General features: G+C 40.4%; 1 protein-coding gene across 1 annotated transcript in view; it reads left to right on the top strand.

Annotated features, from left to right (window-relative positions):
- Positions 1-12,698, top strand: part of TSPOAP1 (TSPO associated protein 1) — a 168,560-nt gene that overhangs the window by 53,737 nt on the left and 102,125 nt on the right. The window contains exons 3-4 of the mRNA XM_066601563.1: positions 4,216-4,344; positions 4,905-5,081. Of these exons, the coding sequence (XP_066457660.1) occupies positions 4,216-4,344; positions 4,905-5,081 (306 nt within the window). The remainder of the gene's footprint in view (positions 1-4,215; positions 4,345-4,904; positions 5,082-12,698) is intronic.

Raw genomic sequence — 12,698 nt, 5'->3', positions numbered from 1 at the left:
GGCGTGGAAGCAAACAGGTTCCATATGGTATCTTGCGGTATATCTGTCTACATGTGCTGTAACTGATCCTCTAAATCACACATGTGAAACATAAAGCCCAAGAACCTAATCTGGCCCGCTGTTCATGCAGCAACCTAACAGGCACGCCATTCACCCAGTCTGCAGCTCTGGTCCAGCAGCGGCAGTGCAGAGTCATCTTCCCTCCTGTGTTTCTGCGTGTGCCATGCTGTACACAGCGCGGATACTGAGAGGTGAGGTCGGCAGTCACAGACTGCAATGCTACTGCTGGATCAGAGGTGCAGGCTGGGTGAGTGGAATGCCTATAGGGATGCTGGCTGACTAGAAGCCAATAGGGGGGTTGCTATTACTATTGGGGCCACTATAAGGGGGTCACTATTATTGGGGCCACTATGATGGAGCTCATTACTACTGGGATCACTTTTACTACTGCGGCAACACTGCGGGTCACAATTATTGTAGTGTGTTAGGGCAGGCTCTCACGACCATATAGTAAAATTCTGCATGTAAAACGTAGTATTTTCCTGGCGTGTGCAGAGTGGCACCATAATAGGGTAATTATTAGCTAATCTCACAAACGCTGTCATACACTGGCTTTTTTTTTGTATTGCTTCCTAGCAACATGTCTGTAAAATGTCGCACATAAGCAATGTAATTGTGTGTATATACAGCATTTCTATATGCACTCATAGGAAACAATAGGGCTCTATCTTGTGTAATACGCAGTAAAATAGAACATGCTGCATTCTTTTTTGCCAGTGTACTATACGCAATGAATATACACAAGTGTGAATAGATAATGAAAATCAATGTACTTAAATTGACTCCATTCACTATTATGCAATTAAATTATGCTCGTGTGAGCCTGCCCGTACAGTTGCAAGTGGCCCTTTGGAGGCAACCATAAGGTTGATGTGGCCCTCGGTAAAAATGAGTTTGACATCCCCGCTCTAGATTATGCACACTCTTAAGCTGCCAAAGGTGGCATCCCATACGGTCCCACACATGTTCTATTGATGATCAATCTGGTGACTTGGCAGACCACAGAAGTGTGACAATGTTGTGGAGGCATTCCTGTGACACCCTTGTGTGCGGCCGAGGATTATCCTGCTGGGAGATGCCTCTTGGAAGCCGCCATGAGAGGAACACATGCGGCTGCAGGATGTCCTGAACATATTGCTGAGCTGTCGTTGTCTCTCCTACCACTACTAGGGGTGACCAACTGTCATATGTGATGACCTCCAGACCATCACACCAGCAGGGGGCAGTGTGCTGCTCCACTGCAGACAGGATTAAGGCCCCTATGTCTCCAGGCAAGAACATGGCCGTCATCAGTGCACAAACTAAGGTGACAAGACGTTCATCTAATCACTCCACAACTCACCATTTGTATATCTGCCTGAGATGTAACTGCATGCCGAGTTTTGCAGCAGACCGACAACTCTTTCTAGATGCTTTGGTTTTTTTTTTGACAGTGTAATTTGGATTTCTGTAACTTGCTGCCGCGTTCATGCATGCACATCTCATAAGTATTCCGCTGAAGCGTATAATGTTCATACTGAAGATCTATAAATGGACAATGTTTATGCAGTGTACAAATACTTGATTTAATGATGTATTGTACATTCTGGAGAGTTATAAAACCTCAAGTAATTGCATCTCCTTGAAAACTGCATTTGGTAGAGGAAGGAATTGCAGCTTTGATCCTCACCTTGGCAAATCAAGTGGAAAAAGATTCTGTGGTCTACGAAGATCAGAATAGTTGACATATAGATAGACCTGGAGAAAAACCTGCTGCAGTCTACAAGAGAACCAGATTTTAAAACCTGACCAAACCTTAAATCATAGCTACCCAGGAATGTCCAAAAAACAGCAATGCTGCTACGTTTTACATGCTGGCATTGCATTTCTCACTCTTCTTTTTATAATATAAAGATTGTGAGTGAAAAACCGTCCAGTCACATGGTCCTAGTTTGATAGAGATTTTGACTTGGTTACTTAATGCCTATAGCATAGTTGTTTTTAGATAATTTCTATATAGCTATGGTTTTATGTTTGGGAATGATTATTTAAAATCTGTCACTGAAAAGGGAAAAAATCTACTCAAATATCACTGTCAGCGGCCATATTTTATATACTACCATAATACAAAGCTACACAAGGGCAGTACAAACACCATTCCTAACAGAAAACATGCAGATTGCTATATGGAGGGACACAAGTTCAAGATACTGATGAACAGCCACTCAAATACCGTGCGTGTGTGTGTGTGTGTGTGTGTGTGTGTGTGTGTGTGTGTGTACATACACACGTGTGTGTGTGTATATATATATATATATATGTATGTGTGTATATATATATAATGTGTGTGTGTATATATAGTGTGTGTGTATATATATATATATGTGTATATATATATAATGTGTGTGTGTGTGTGTGTGTATATATATATATATATGTGTGTGTGTATGTATGTATATATATATATATATATGTGTGTGTATGTAATTTTTATTTTTTTTTTATCATATGGGGAGAGGCTGCTTAGTATTATATCATACATAGATGAGGCATACAAAGGGTGCTACCTACCTTCCGCCTTTTGTAATAGAAAGCTAAGGATCCTTTTAGAGGAGCCAATTCTTGTTTGAACGAGCGAGTGACGTCCCCGCTAGCTCGTTCGCTCTCATGCAGCCTGTTGGCTCAATCAAACGATAATCGGCTCATCTAAAAGGACCGTTAAATGAATGACAAATTAAAAGTGAACCATTATCTTCGTCATTCAGTTGTTGGCTCACGTTTAGACCGGACGATATCGTTCACTTTCACTCATTTGAACAATTTTTTAACAATAATCTTTCAGTCTAAAATCTGATCATAGATATGAGCGCAGGGGAGAACACAAATGATTATGCAGCTGTAATTGAAGAGCTTCACAGTTCTGTTATCTAATCTCATTAAAGGGATAGGCCATGGAGTCTGTGCAGGAGACCCTCCCTGAAGAGAGGGAGATTGTAAACTACACTACCGCGCAGTTTAAAGGGCGCAGTGCAATATTCCCCATACGTGTGCAGTCCATATGTCCATATGTGGTGTGTGTGTCAGTTGTCTTTGACACTCTGCTGCAAATTTCACAATTGGCGATAACTCCAATCACTGCCCTTAACCTAAATGAAGAAAAAACTGAAATTCCTCCATTTTTCGGTGCGTCTTGTTTTTCTACGGCGCACAAACTGCAACAAAAATGACATAACTTTATTCTATGGGTCAGTACGATTACTACGATACCAAGCCTATATAGTTTTTTGCTGTATTACTTTTATTTATTTTTTTATTATTTTCTGCCACCATCTTCTGACCGCAAAAACTTTAGTATTTTTCCATTGACCTAGTTGTGCGAGGGCTCGGTTTTTGTGGGACGTCCTGTAGTTTACGTTTGGCCCATTTTGGAATACATCTGACTTTTTATCGTTTTATATAGCATTTTTTCTTGGAGACTGGGTGACTAAAAAAAGCGAATTTCTCAAAATTTTTTTTTTTTACCAGACGATGTTCACCGTGCGGGGTAAATAATGTGTTTTATAGATCTGACTTACACAGGCGCAGCAATGCCAAATATGTATTTTTGTTTTATTATAAACATGGAAAAAGGTTACTTAAAAAAAAAAAAAAATTTTATAACTTAAAAAAAAAAAATAATTAGTAAAACTTTATTAATCTAATTTTTCCTTTTTTTCTTAGTCCTCACAGGGGGCAACAACTTGTGATGCTTTGATCGCTCTTGCAGTATGATGTAATGCATTACATGATACTGCGATCAGGCAGGCATTCTATCAAGACACCCTACGGGCCTTGACTGTCATGACACCTGCATGACACACTACGATCTCATCATGGGGTGCTGTACGGGACCCCACAACATCAGCCGGGGGATTTAAATTCTGCTGTCAGAATTGACAGATTTAAAGGGTTAACAGCTCCGATGAGCTGTGCAGTTGATCAGAGCTGTTGCCGAGGGTGTCAGCTGTAAGAAACAGTAGGTGCCCGTGTTGTATGGAGGGACATCGCTGCGTAATCTCTCTTCATACATACCCTGACGCTGCAGGGCGTAAATGTACGTACCTATAGCGTTAAGGGGTTAATATAGCTAGATTTTTCTTACTGCTGACACTTCTTTTTCTTATTTATCTTCCTCAGAGAAAAAGCTGTATTCCGGAGACAGAGGAGAAGGTGAAAAGACTAAAGAGAAAAAATGCAGAACTTGCTGTTATAGCCAAACGTTTAGAAGAAAGAGCTAAGAAGCTTCAGGAAGCAAATCTCAAAATGGTGTGTATTCTCTTCTGTGGAAGTCAGTCTTGTAAGCACATCAGTTGATATTAAGATCATTTGTCTAATTCACTAACCTTAAGGCCCATTTACACTGGACGCATTTCATGCAAACGATGCCCGACACTCCTCCGTGTGTACTGGCTCCTGTGCTCTTACACAGGAGCGAGTATCGCTGGCTCGCTCACATAGCAGCCAGCGGGGGGCCGGGATGGCTGGAGGAGATCTCACTCCTTGCTCTCTCCCATCCCTCTTCATTCACTTAACACAGCGGCCGTTCAGTACTTAACGTCTGCTGTTTACACTGAACGATCATTGTTCAGGATTTTATGCAGCCTAAACGATGAAAGATGAGCTGAACCATGATCTGAATGGCTGCTGTGTTTAGTGAATGGAGAGGGGTGGGGGACAGTGAGGAGTGAAATCTCCTCCAGTGATATTCGTTTGCCCGACATTCGTCCCGTTTAAATGGGCCTTTACTTCAGCTTTTCTGCAACAATAGTTGAATAATCTAAAAGTTTACTAAGACCTAACTTACATCACCCTCTCTTAACTTCCAGGTAAATACTCCTATACATCTTAGGGGGGCCAGTTTGGAACTGTGCAAGAAGGCATTTGCACGCCAGCGAGCCAGGGATATGAGTGAGCAGGCTAGTGCTTTATTGGCAAAAGACAAACAGATTGACACGTTAAAGCAAGAGTGTCAAGAGCTGCAAGCTAAACTGTCAGGTATAAAGGTAAGTGTAATGAATACCCTTCATTGCAATTAGCGTGTACTTTAGCAACCATACAGTAAATTGTCCTGAATGCGGTACTGCCTACCCTGTCAAGTATAGCATCAAGTAAAACTGACTAGGAAGCTGCAGTATATACACTACCATTTAGAAGTTTTAGAAGAGCTCCATTTTTTTTTTCAGTTATTTTTGCACAGATCAAGTCCAGTAAATAACGTGAAATGGTCCAAAAGTAAGTTAAAAATATAATGGAATTTTAACCTGAAATGCAGTAGTGGTCTGAATTTATGATTTTAATTAAAGGGCTTTTTTAAGGGGACACCTCAAGGACAGCTGCTGTGCAGCAGGGAAATCAAATTATGGTATAAAATTGGATGCAAACTATTCCTACAGCTGTACCAACTTCTGTAATTACTTTCAAACCGTCTGATTCTATGTAATAACCAGTGTTGAAACAAACTGCATTACAACGCCTACTAGAACAGGATTTAGACAGTTTTACTCTTCAGCACAGAACACATTTGCTATCACAATGGCAAGAAAAAGGCAATTAACCAAAGAAGACAGATAATTATAACCCTTAGAAGTGTAGGTCTGTCCTACAGAGAAATTTCCAAGGTGGCAGTGAGTGCACTTTTCTATAGCAAAAAGCACTTGGAAAATGGAGGAAACTCTCTGGTGGGAAGAGCTCTGGCAGACCAAAGGCCGCTTCAAAATCGGATTATAAGTTTTTGAGAGTCAACCGTTTGCACGATCGGTGCCTCACAGCACAAAGTCTTGAGGCACTGCTAGATGCAGCAAAAAATGAACAAGTTTCCATTTCAGCTGTGAAGAAGACTTTTATCTGCAGGTTTGATAGGTAGAGTATCACAGAGAGATCACAAAATATCTTATCCACTTCATATTTTTAATTATGGAAAGATAGGGAGAGGCAGGTCAGGTCCAATGTTGGGTTGCCCTTTTTTTTTTTTTTTTTAAACATGTTTTTATTAGACAAGTCAGGGTAATCAAATGACATTGCGTCATGTTTGTTGATTTTTCCGGTTATGAATATATGATTTATCCTAGCTTGTGTTTTTCACAATATTAACAATATTAACCAAACAAAATCTTAAAATAAATCAAACAGGAAGAACGGGTATGGAGGTGTGGGTTTGGGGGGGAGTGGAGAGGGGACACATAGGGGGGGGGGGGAAGAGAGGAAAGAAAAATAACAAAAAAACAGGAAAAAAAAAAAAAATAAATAACAAAAAACATATGCGTTAAGTTAACTTCTGGACCTGTTTTGATTATTGACGTGTTGTTCTGTAGATTTTTTTTTTTCCTTGGAGATCTTCGTGGTTTGTGGGGGCTGGGTTGCCCTTTTTAGTGTGGTTACTCAGCTTTTTCATCCAGATATTATTGTTTGGGGCATGATGGGGTGCAGTTAGGTTTAGGGTGCACTAATAAAATTGGAATTGTAATCAACGGATGCAGTATACTTTTTTGTGAATTTCCAAGTAGAGTATCGGTAAGAAGGCCGCTGCTAAGATGTCAAAAATAAACAAGCAGCACCTCCAGTGGACTACTGAAGAATGGAAGAAGGTCTTAAGGACTGATAATTCTCAATTTTACTGCTTGGTACATAACACAGGGTTTTTGCACACCATTGAGAAGGTGAAAGGATGGTTCCTGAGTATGTGACATCAACTTGGAGGACGCCGCGTGATGGTCTTTTTGCTTTTTGCTGAATCCAGAGTTGGCAACCTGCACAGTGTGTTTGGCATACTGGACAAAAAGGGCTACCACAGCATTTTGATACACCATGTAATACCCTTTGGTGTATGCCTAGTTTGTCTGGTTCATATTACAGCATGACAATGATCCAAAACCTACTTCTGGACTATGTCAAAACTACTTACGATGAAAAAAAGCTGGTAGGCTTCAAAGAATGGAATGACTTAAACCCCATTGAGCTTGTTTGAGATGAACTGGACAAGAGGGTGAAAGCAAAGCAACCTACAAGTGCAGCACATTTGTGGGAACATACAACAATTTAGGGGAGAAAGTTCTGTGCAATATTTGAATGCTACTACAGAAAGAATGTCTCGATTCTGTTATATCGGCTACAGCTGTTATATCGGCAAGAGTTGGCTACTTTAAAGACTCAAAAATCTACATTTAATTTGGTGAAACAAAGTTAATCCATTATTAGAACTAATCTTAACTTGTTTGTTTGTTCTATGCTTTTATTTCAAAATGCATTTGAGACATTAAACTGTGTAAATGTCAATAAAAACTGGAAAATTTTAGGTTTTTTAATGCCGGCTGAACACGACCAATTCGCATTCCGTCTGCGGGAGCCCGCAGCGGAATCCGACCCTGTGCCTGGCTGGTGACCCCGCGTACCTGTTTTTTCTTGAATTCTTCTGTATTGCGGGTCAAATCTGTGACCTGTCCGCGATGTTAATTACGGAGGGGCTGCAGGTCGGACGGCTTCCATTGACTCCAATGGAAGCCGTCCGTTCAGACACTGCACAAAAATAGAGCCTGCTGCAATTTTTTCCTCTGCGAGCAGAAAATCGCAATTGATTCCCGCTCATTTGCAGAAAAAAGCGCTTTTCCATCGCATGCTATGGACGGTATTTGCCGCGAAATCCGAAGGTGGACGCCCACTCCGGATTCCGCAATACAGCCTAAGGCCTCCCTCACACAGGGCGTTTGCAGAAACGCAGCGTTTTGCAACACTGCGTTTACTGCAGATTCCGCCCCGTTTCAGCAGCGCTGGCATACTTTATGCCAGCGTTTTGGCTGCGTTTTCAGCTCGGCTGAAAACGCAGCCAAGAATGCTGAAAAGAAAAAAAAATGGAATGACTCGCACGGTCTACAGACTTAAACCCCATTGAGCTTGTTTGAGATGAACTGGACAAGAGGGTGAAAGCAAAGCAACCTACAAGTGCAGCACATTTGTGGTCTCCCATTGAAATGAATGGGCAGCCTCTTCAGCTGGGCTGAAAAGGCAGCTGAAAAGGGAGCTAAAAACACAGCTGAAAAGGCAGCCTTTTGCAAACACCCTGTGTGAGGGAGGCCTTAGACTTTTGACTGGTAGTATACAATACAATGAAAACCCCAAGAAGACTGCTCAAAATCGCAGGGGATGGCCAGTATGTTTAATATATGAGGGAACTGAAAATCGGTCACAGGAAATATGGTCTGGATGAGGGGAGGATTTTCTCAAGAGGTCGTCTTTTGCAGAGGTTTCATCAAAATAAGCAAACATTTTGGACCAAATGTACTCGCTACATTTAATATACAGCTGCCTGGATGATTGGTGAAAATGTAGTTAGGAAAACCGTGCTGCTCAGGTCTAATAGGACAGTGCTGACATCAATTGTTACAGTTCTGATCAGCATTAAAGGGGTTGTCCAAGAGAAAATCTTCCTGTGAAAAAGGGTCCTCCATGGCTAAAACATAATTAAAAGCTCATACTCTCCCGCAAGTCCCCCACTGGCGATTCCAGGTCTCCACAGTGATGGAATGTTTACAAGCGGCAGCAGCTGGTGTATATGTATCTGGGGCAACCTCCTTGATAGCACGCCTCAATACTAGGTACACAATCTTTTAATATTTCCTGAAATAAAGTGTTTTGTGAAACTGCTTGGCTATAGAGTCATATGTTTGCTACAGAAAAGCACTAGACACAAAAATAAAAATTTTGCAGGAAAACAGGATACAAAATAAGAAATAATGTTAGGACACGATTAATGTCACAGATGACAACAGCAAACTAACCTATGATTAATTAGAAATTAGACTCACTGGCCCTCCTCACTATAGTTATAGTTATGCTTGAAAAGGGCAAATTGTTTAACTTGCTGAAACGAGTTGCATATTTGAATAAAGAAGAAACCATATGGACCGCAGAGTCTATTACTAATCCTTGGGATCCAGGAGCGTGGGGATTTTTCACTTTATATCGGCTACTCCTCAGTATATACACATAGAGATTAGGTAGATTCCCCTCAGTATATACACAGAGGCCAGGTAGATTCTCTTCAGTATATGCACACAGAGGTCAGTTAGATTCTTTTCAGTATATACACATATAGGTCAGTTAGATTCTCCTCAGTATATACAGATAGAGGTCATGTAGACTTTCTTCCAGTATGCAAATAATTTCCCTAGGCTTTATGGTTTCTGAGAAAAGAACTCTCTCATGTATTGTGGATTTTTTGCACAGATTTTCACGCATAGAATTGAATAATCAAGTTGTGACCCCTTTAATTTTCCCATTTATGACCTAAAGAATTGTTTGCCAAATTTCAAGTTTGACACCAGGAAGTTAGAGAATTAGATTAGGTACATAACGCAATGGGTAACTTACTTTTGCATTTAGAAATGAATAATCAAGTTAACCCAAAGAAGCAGGAGGATCAGAAGTCAGTCGACACCCATACTGCTCGGGAACCAGTACCTGGTTCTCACACAGGAGAACAATGAAAAGGTACATCAAAAAATGACTTTGCCCACCAAGAAAAGTCTAGTAAGCACTCAGAATCCTCTTGGATGGAGAAAAAGAGATGTTATGAAGAAGAAAAGAAGAGTGCTGGTTGTGGGGGATTCCCTATTGAAAAGAACAGAGGCAGCTGTCTGCAGACCTGACATGATCTCATGAGAGGTGTGCTGTCTACCAGGTGTGCAAATCAAAGATGTGTCTGATAGGCTATCAAGTTTTTTGAGTCTTACAGACCACTTCCCATTCTTACTAGTACATGTAGGGCTAAATGTCACTGCAAAAAGGACCTTGCAATTATCCGCAGAGACTTTTAAGACCTCAACAGGAATGTAAAGGAACCAGGCGCACAGATGGCCTTCTCATTCATCCTCCCAGTGGATGGCCATGGAATAAGGAGATGAAACAGGATTCTAGAGCTGAACAACTGGCTACGTCGATGGCGCTGTCAGCAAAGATTTGAATTACCTACATGATGGACTCCGTGCTAGGGGCAGATTGCACCTATCTGGCAAGTGCCTTGCTACACTTATCAGGAGAGCTTTAAACTAGAACAATATGGGAAGGGAAGTGAAAGGCCAGATAAAAATATACAGCTAATGAATACAATTGAGAACTTTGCTACCGTACTTGAAGTGAAAAGAAAGAAGACAGACAAACAATTTAGAAGGAAAGTAGAGGAGCAAGAGACACCGATCACAAACTAAAATGTTTCTACACAAATGCACAGAGCATGGCAAGAGAGAAGAATTGGATCCTAACACAGGAAGAGAAATATGTCGTAGGTGTCATGGAAACTTGGTGTGATGATACACCTGATTGGAATACAAGGCTTAAAGGATCCAACTTATTTATAAGAAACATAATAGGGGATAAGGTGTTGCATTGTATGTTAGGAAAGCATACATCTCCACAGAGATTTAAGCTTCAGAGCATGGGAGTTCTGTAGAAACTGTTTAGGTAAGAATATAAGGCGAGGACAAGATTGTAGGAATTTACTATAGGCTGCCTGGACAAACAGAATATATGGATGAACTCTTTCTACATCAGATGACCAACCAAGTTCTCAAAAAAGTACAACCTAGTGATCATGTGAAACTTTAATTATCCAGACATTTGTTGGGAATCTCTCTCAGGTAAAAGTAATTGATCCAACAAATTGTTGTCCGCTTTTGCTGATAACTTTATCTTCGAAAAGGTAGAAGAAAACAAGGGGATCTGCTATCTTGGATCTAATTCTTACCAACAGGGAAGAAATAGTTGAGGAAGTAAGGGTGTTTGAGACCTTAGGTGGACTCATGCTTCAAAATTGGATTTTAGAAAGGCAGATTTTAATGACCTCATAAAAAGGGTACGAAGAATTCAATGGCTGGATGTTCTTAAAGACAAAAATGTCAAAGAAGGTTGAGAAATGTTGCGAAATGAGATTCTCAAAGCACAATTGTTAACAATCCCTAAAAGAAGGAAGAATGGGTAGCATTTAAAGAGACCGGGATGGATGAACACAGAACTTCAAGTGATTTCCCCTGTGCTATGGGATGAAATTGAAAGGGAGGAGACAGTATAGATATGATTTTTTTTTTCTGACAGTGAGGGTGATCAACAAGTGGAACAGGTTACCACGGGAATGGGGGGGGGGGTGATTAATTTCTCCTTTAACCCCTTTAGTGGCACGCCCGGAAATCTTCTAGGACTAGCTCCACTGCCCATAGTGATACAGCTCAGAAAATTTCCAGTCTTGTCCTGAAGGTCCCCGTGGCAGGGAGAGCTGGTGATCAGATGATAGCCGGGCACCAGCTCTTACAGCGGAGAATGGAGAAAACCTCCGATCTCCACTGTTTAACCCTTTAAACAGTGCGACTGCAGCATGTAAAGGGCTGCCACCATCGAACCCCCCGCAATGTGATCAGGGGTCCTGATGGGTCTCTATGGCAGCCGGAGGCTTGAATAAAGCCATGATCTGTGCGACCGCAGCATGTGAAGGGCTGTCATGGGGGGGCTCCCTCCCTCAATGTGATCAGGGGATCCTGATGGGTCTCTGTGACAACCGGAAACTTGAATATAGCCTCTGGGTCTGCTAGCTAAATTAGGCTATGACGCTCAGACTCTGTCTGAGCGTCATAGCCTGTCTAATACCCTGCTATGCCTCAGCATAGCAGAGTATTAGAAGAATTTTTAAAAAAGTATTATGCAAGTCCTCTAAAGGGACAAAAATGTAAAAAAAAAAAATTGTCAAATTATAAAAAAAAAGAAAATCGCCAAAACCCCACTTTTCTCCCTTAAAAAATTAAAAACAAAATTATACATGTGGTATCCCTGCGTTCATAATGACCCAGAGAAGGAAGTTAGTACATTATTTATTCTGCAGGGTGCATGGCATGGGAAAAAAAAATTTAAACGTGGCAAAAATACCTAATTTAGCCTATCTCACCATACAAAAAACAGAATAGAAAGTGATCAAAATGCTGCACGGATCAACAAATGGTATTAATAAAAAGGACAACTCATCCCGCAAAATTAAAAACCCTTACACAGCTCCGTTGATAAAAAAAATTAAAATGCTAGAGGTCTTCGACTGCAGCGATAAAAAAAAAATATATATTTTTTTGAAAGTTTGAAGAAGTAGTGAAAAAGAAAAAAAAACTATTACAATTTGGTATTGGCATAATCGTACTGGCCTGTAGAATTACTTTAATATATTATTTATACTGCTCAGAGAATGCAGTGAAAAATAAAAACATGCCAGAATTACAGATTTTGTTAATCTTGCCCCTAGAAAAAATGGAATAAAAAGCTATCAAAATTTTACATGTTCCTAAAAATTAGAAAAATGAAGACTAGAGTTCATCTCACAAAAAACAAGGCCTTCTAGGGCTTTGGCAATGGAAAAATAAAATGATATGGCTCTTGGAATGTGGCGACACAAAAGCAAACCTTTTAAGAAATAAAAATGTTTTAAATATACAAAACTAGCAAACATAAACTGTAAAAACTAGGTATTGCCGGAATCGTGTTGACTCAGAGAATGTTATTTTTCCGCCATTTTCCCAACTTTTTTTTTTTTTTACAAAAATTATGCAATACATTATATATACCCCAAAAATTGTGCCATTAAAAATACAACTTGT

Source organism: Eleutherodactylus coqui, chromosome 4, assembly GCF_035609145.1.
Source record: "Eleutherodactylus coqui strain aEleCoq1 chromosome 4, aEleCoq1.hap1, whole genome shotgun sequence".
NCBI lineage: Eukaryota > Metazoa > Chordata > Amphibia > Anura > Eleutherodactylidae > Eleutherodactylus > Eleutherodactylus coqui.
The sequence above is the reverse complement of the archived record's forward strand: the minus strand, read 5'-3'. Positions and strand labels throughout refer to the sequence as shown.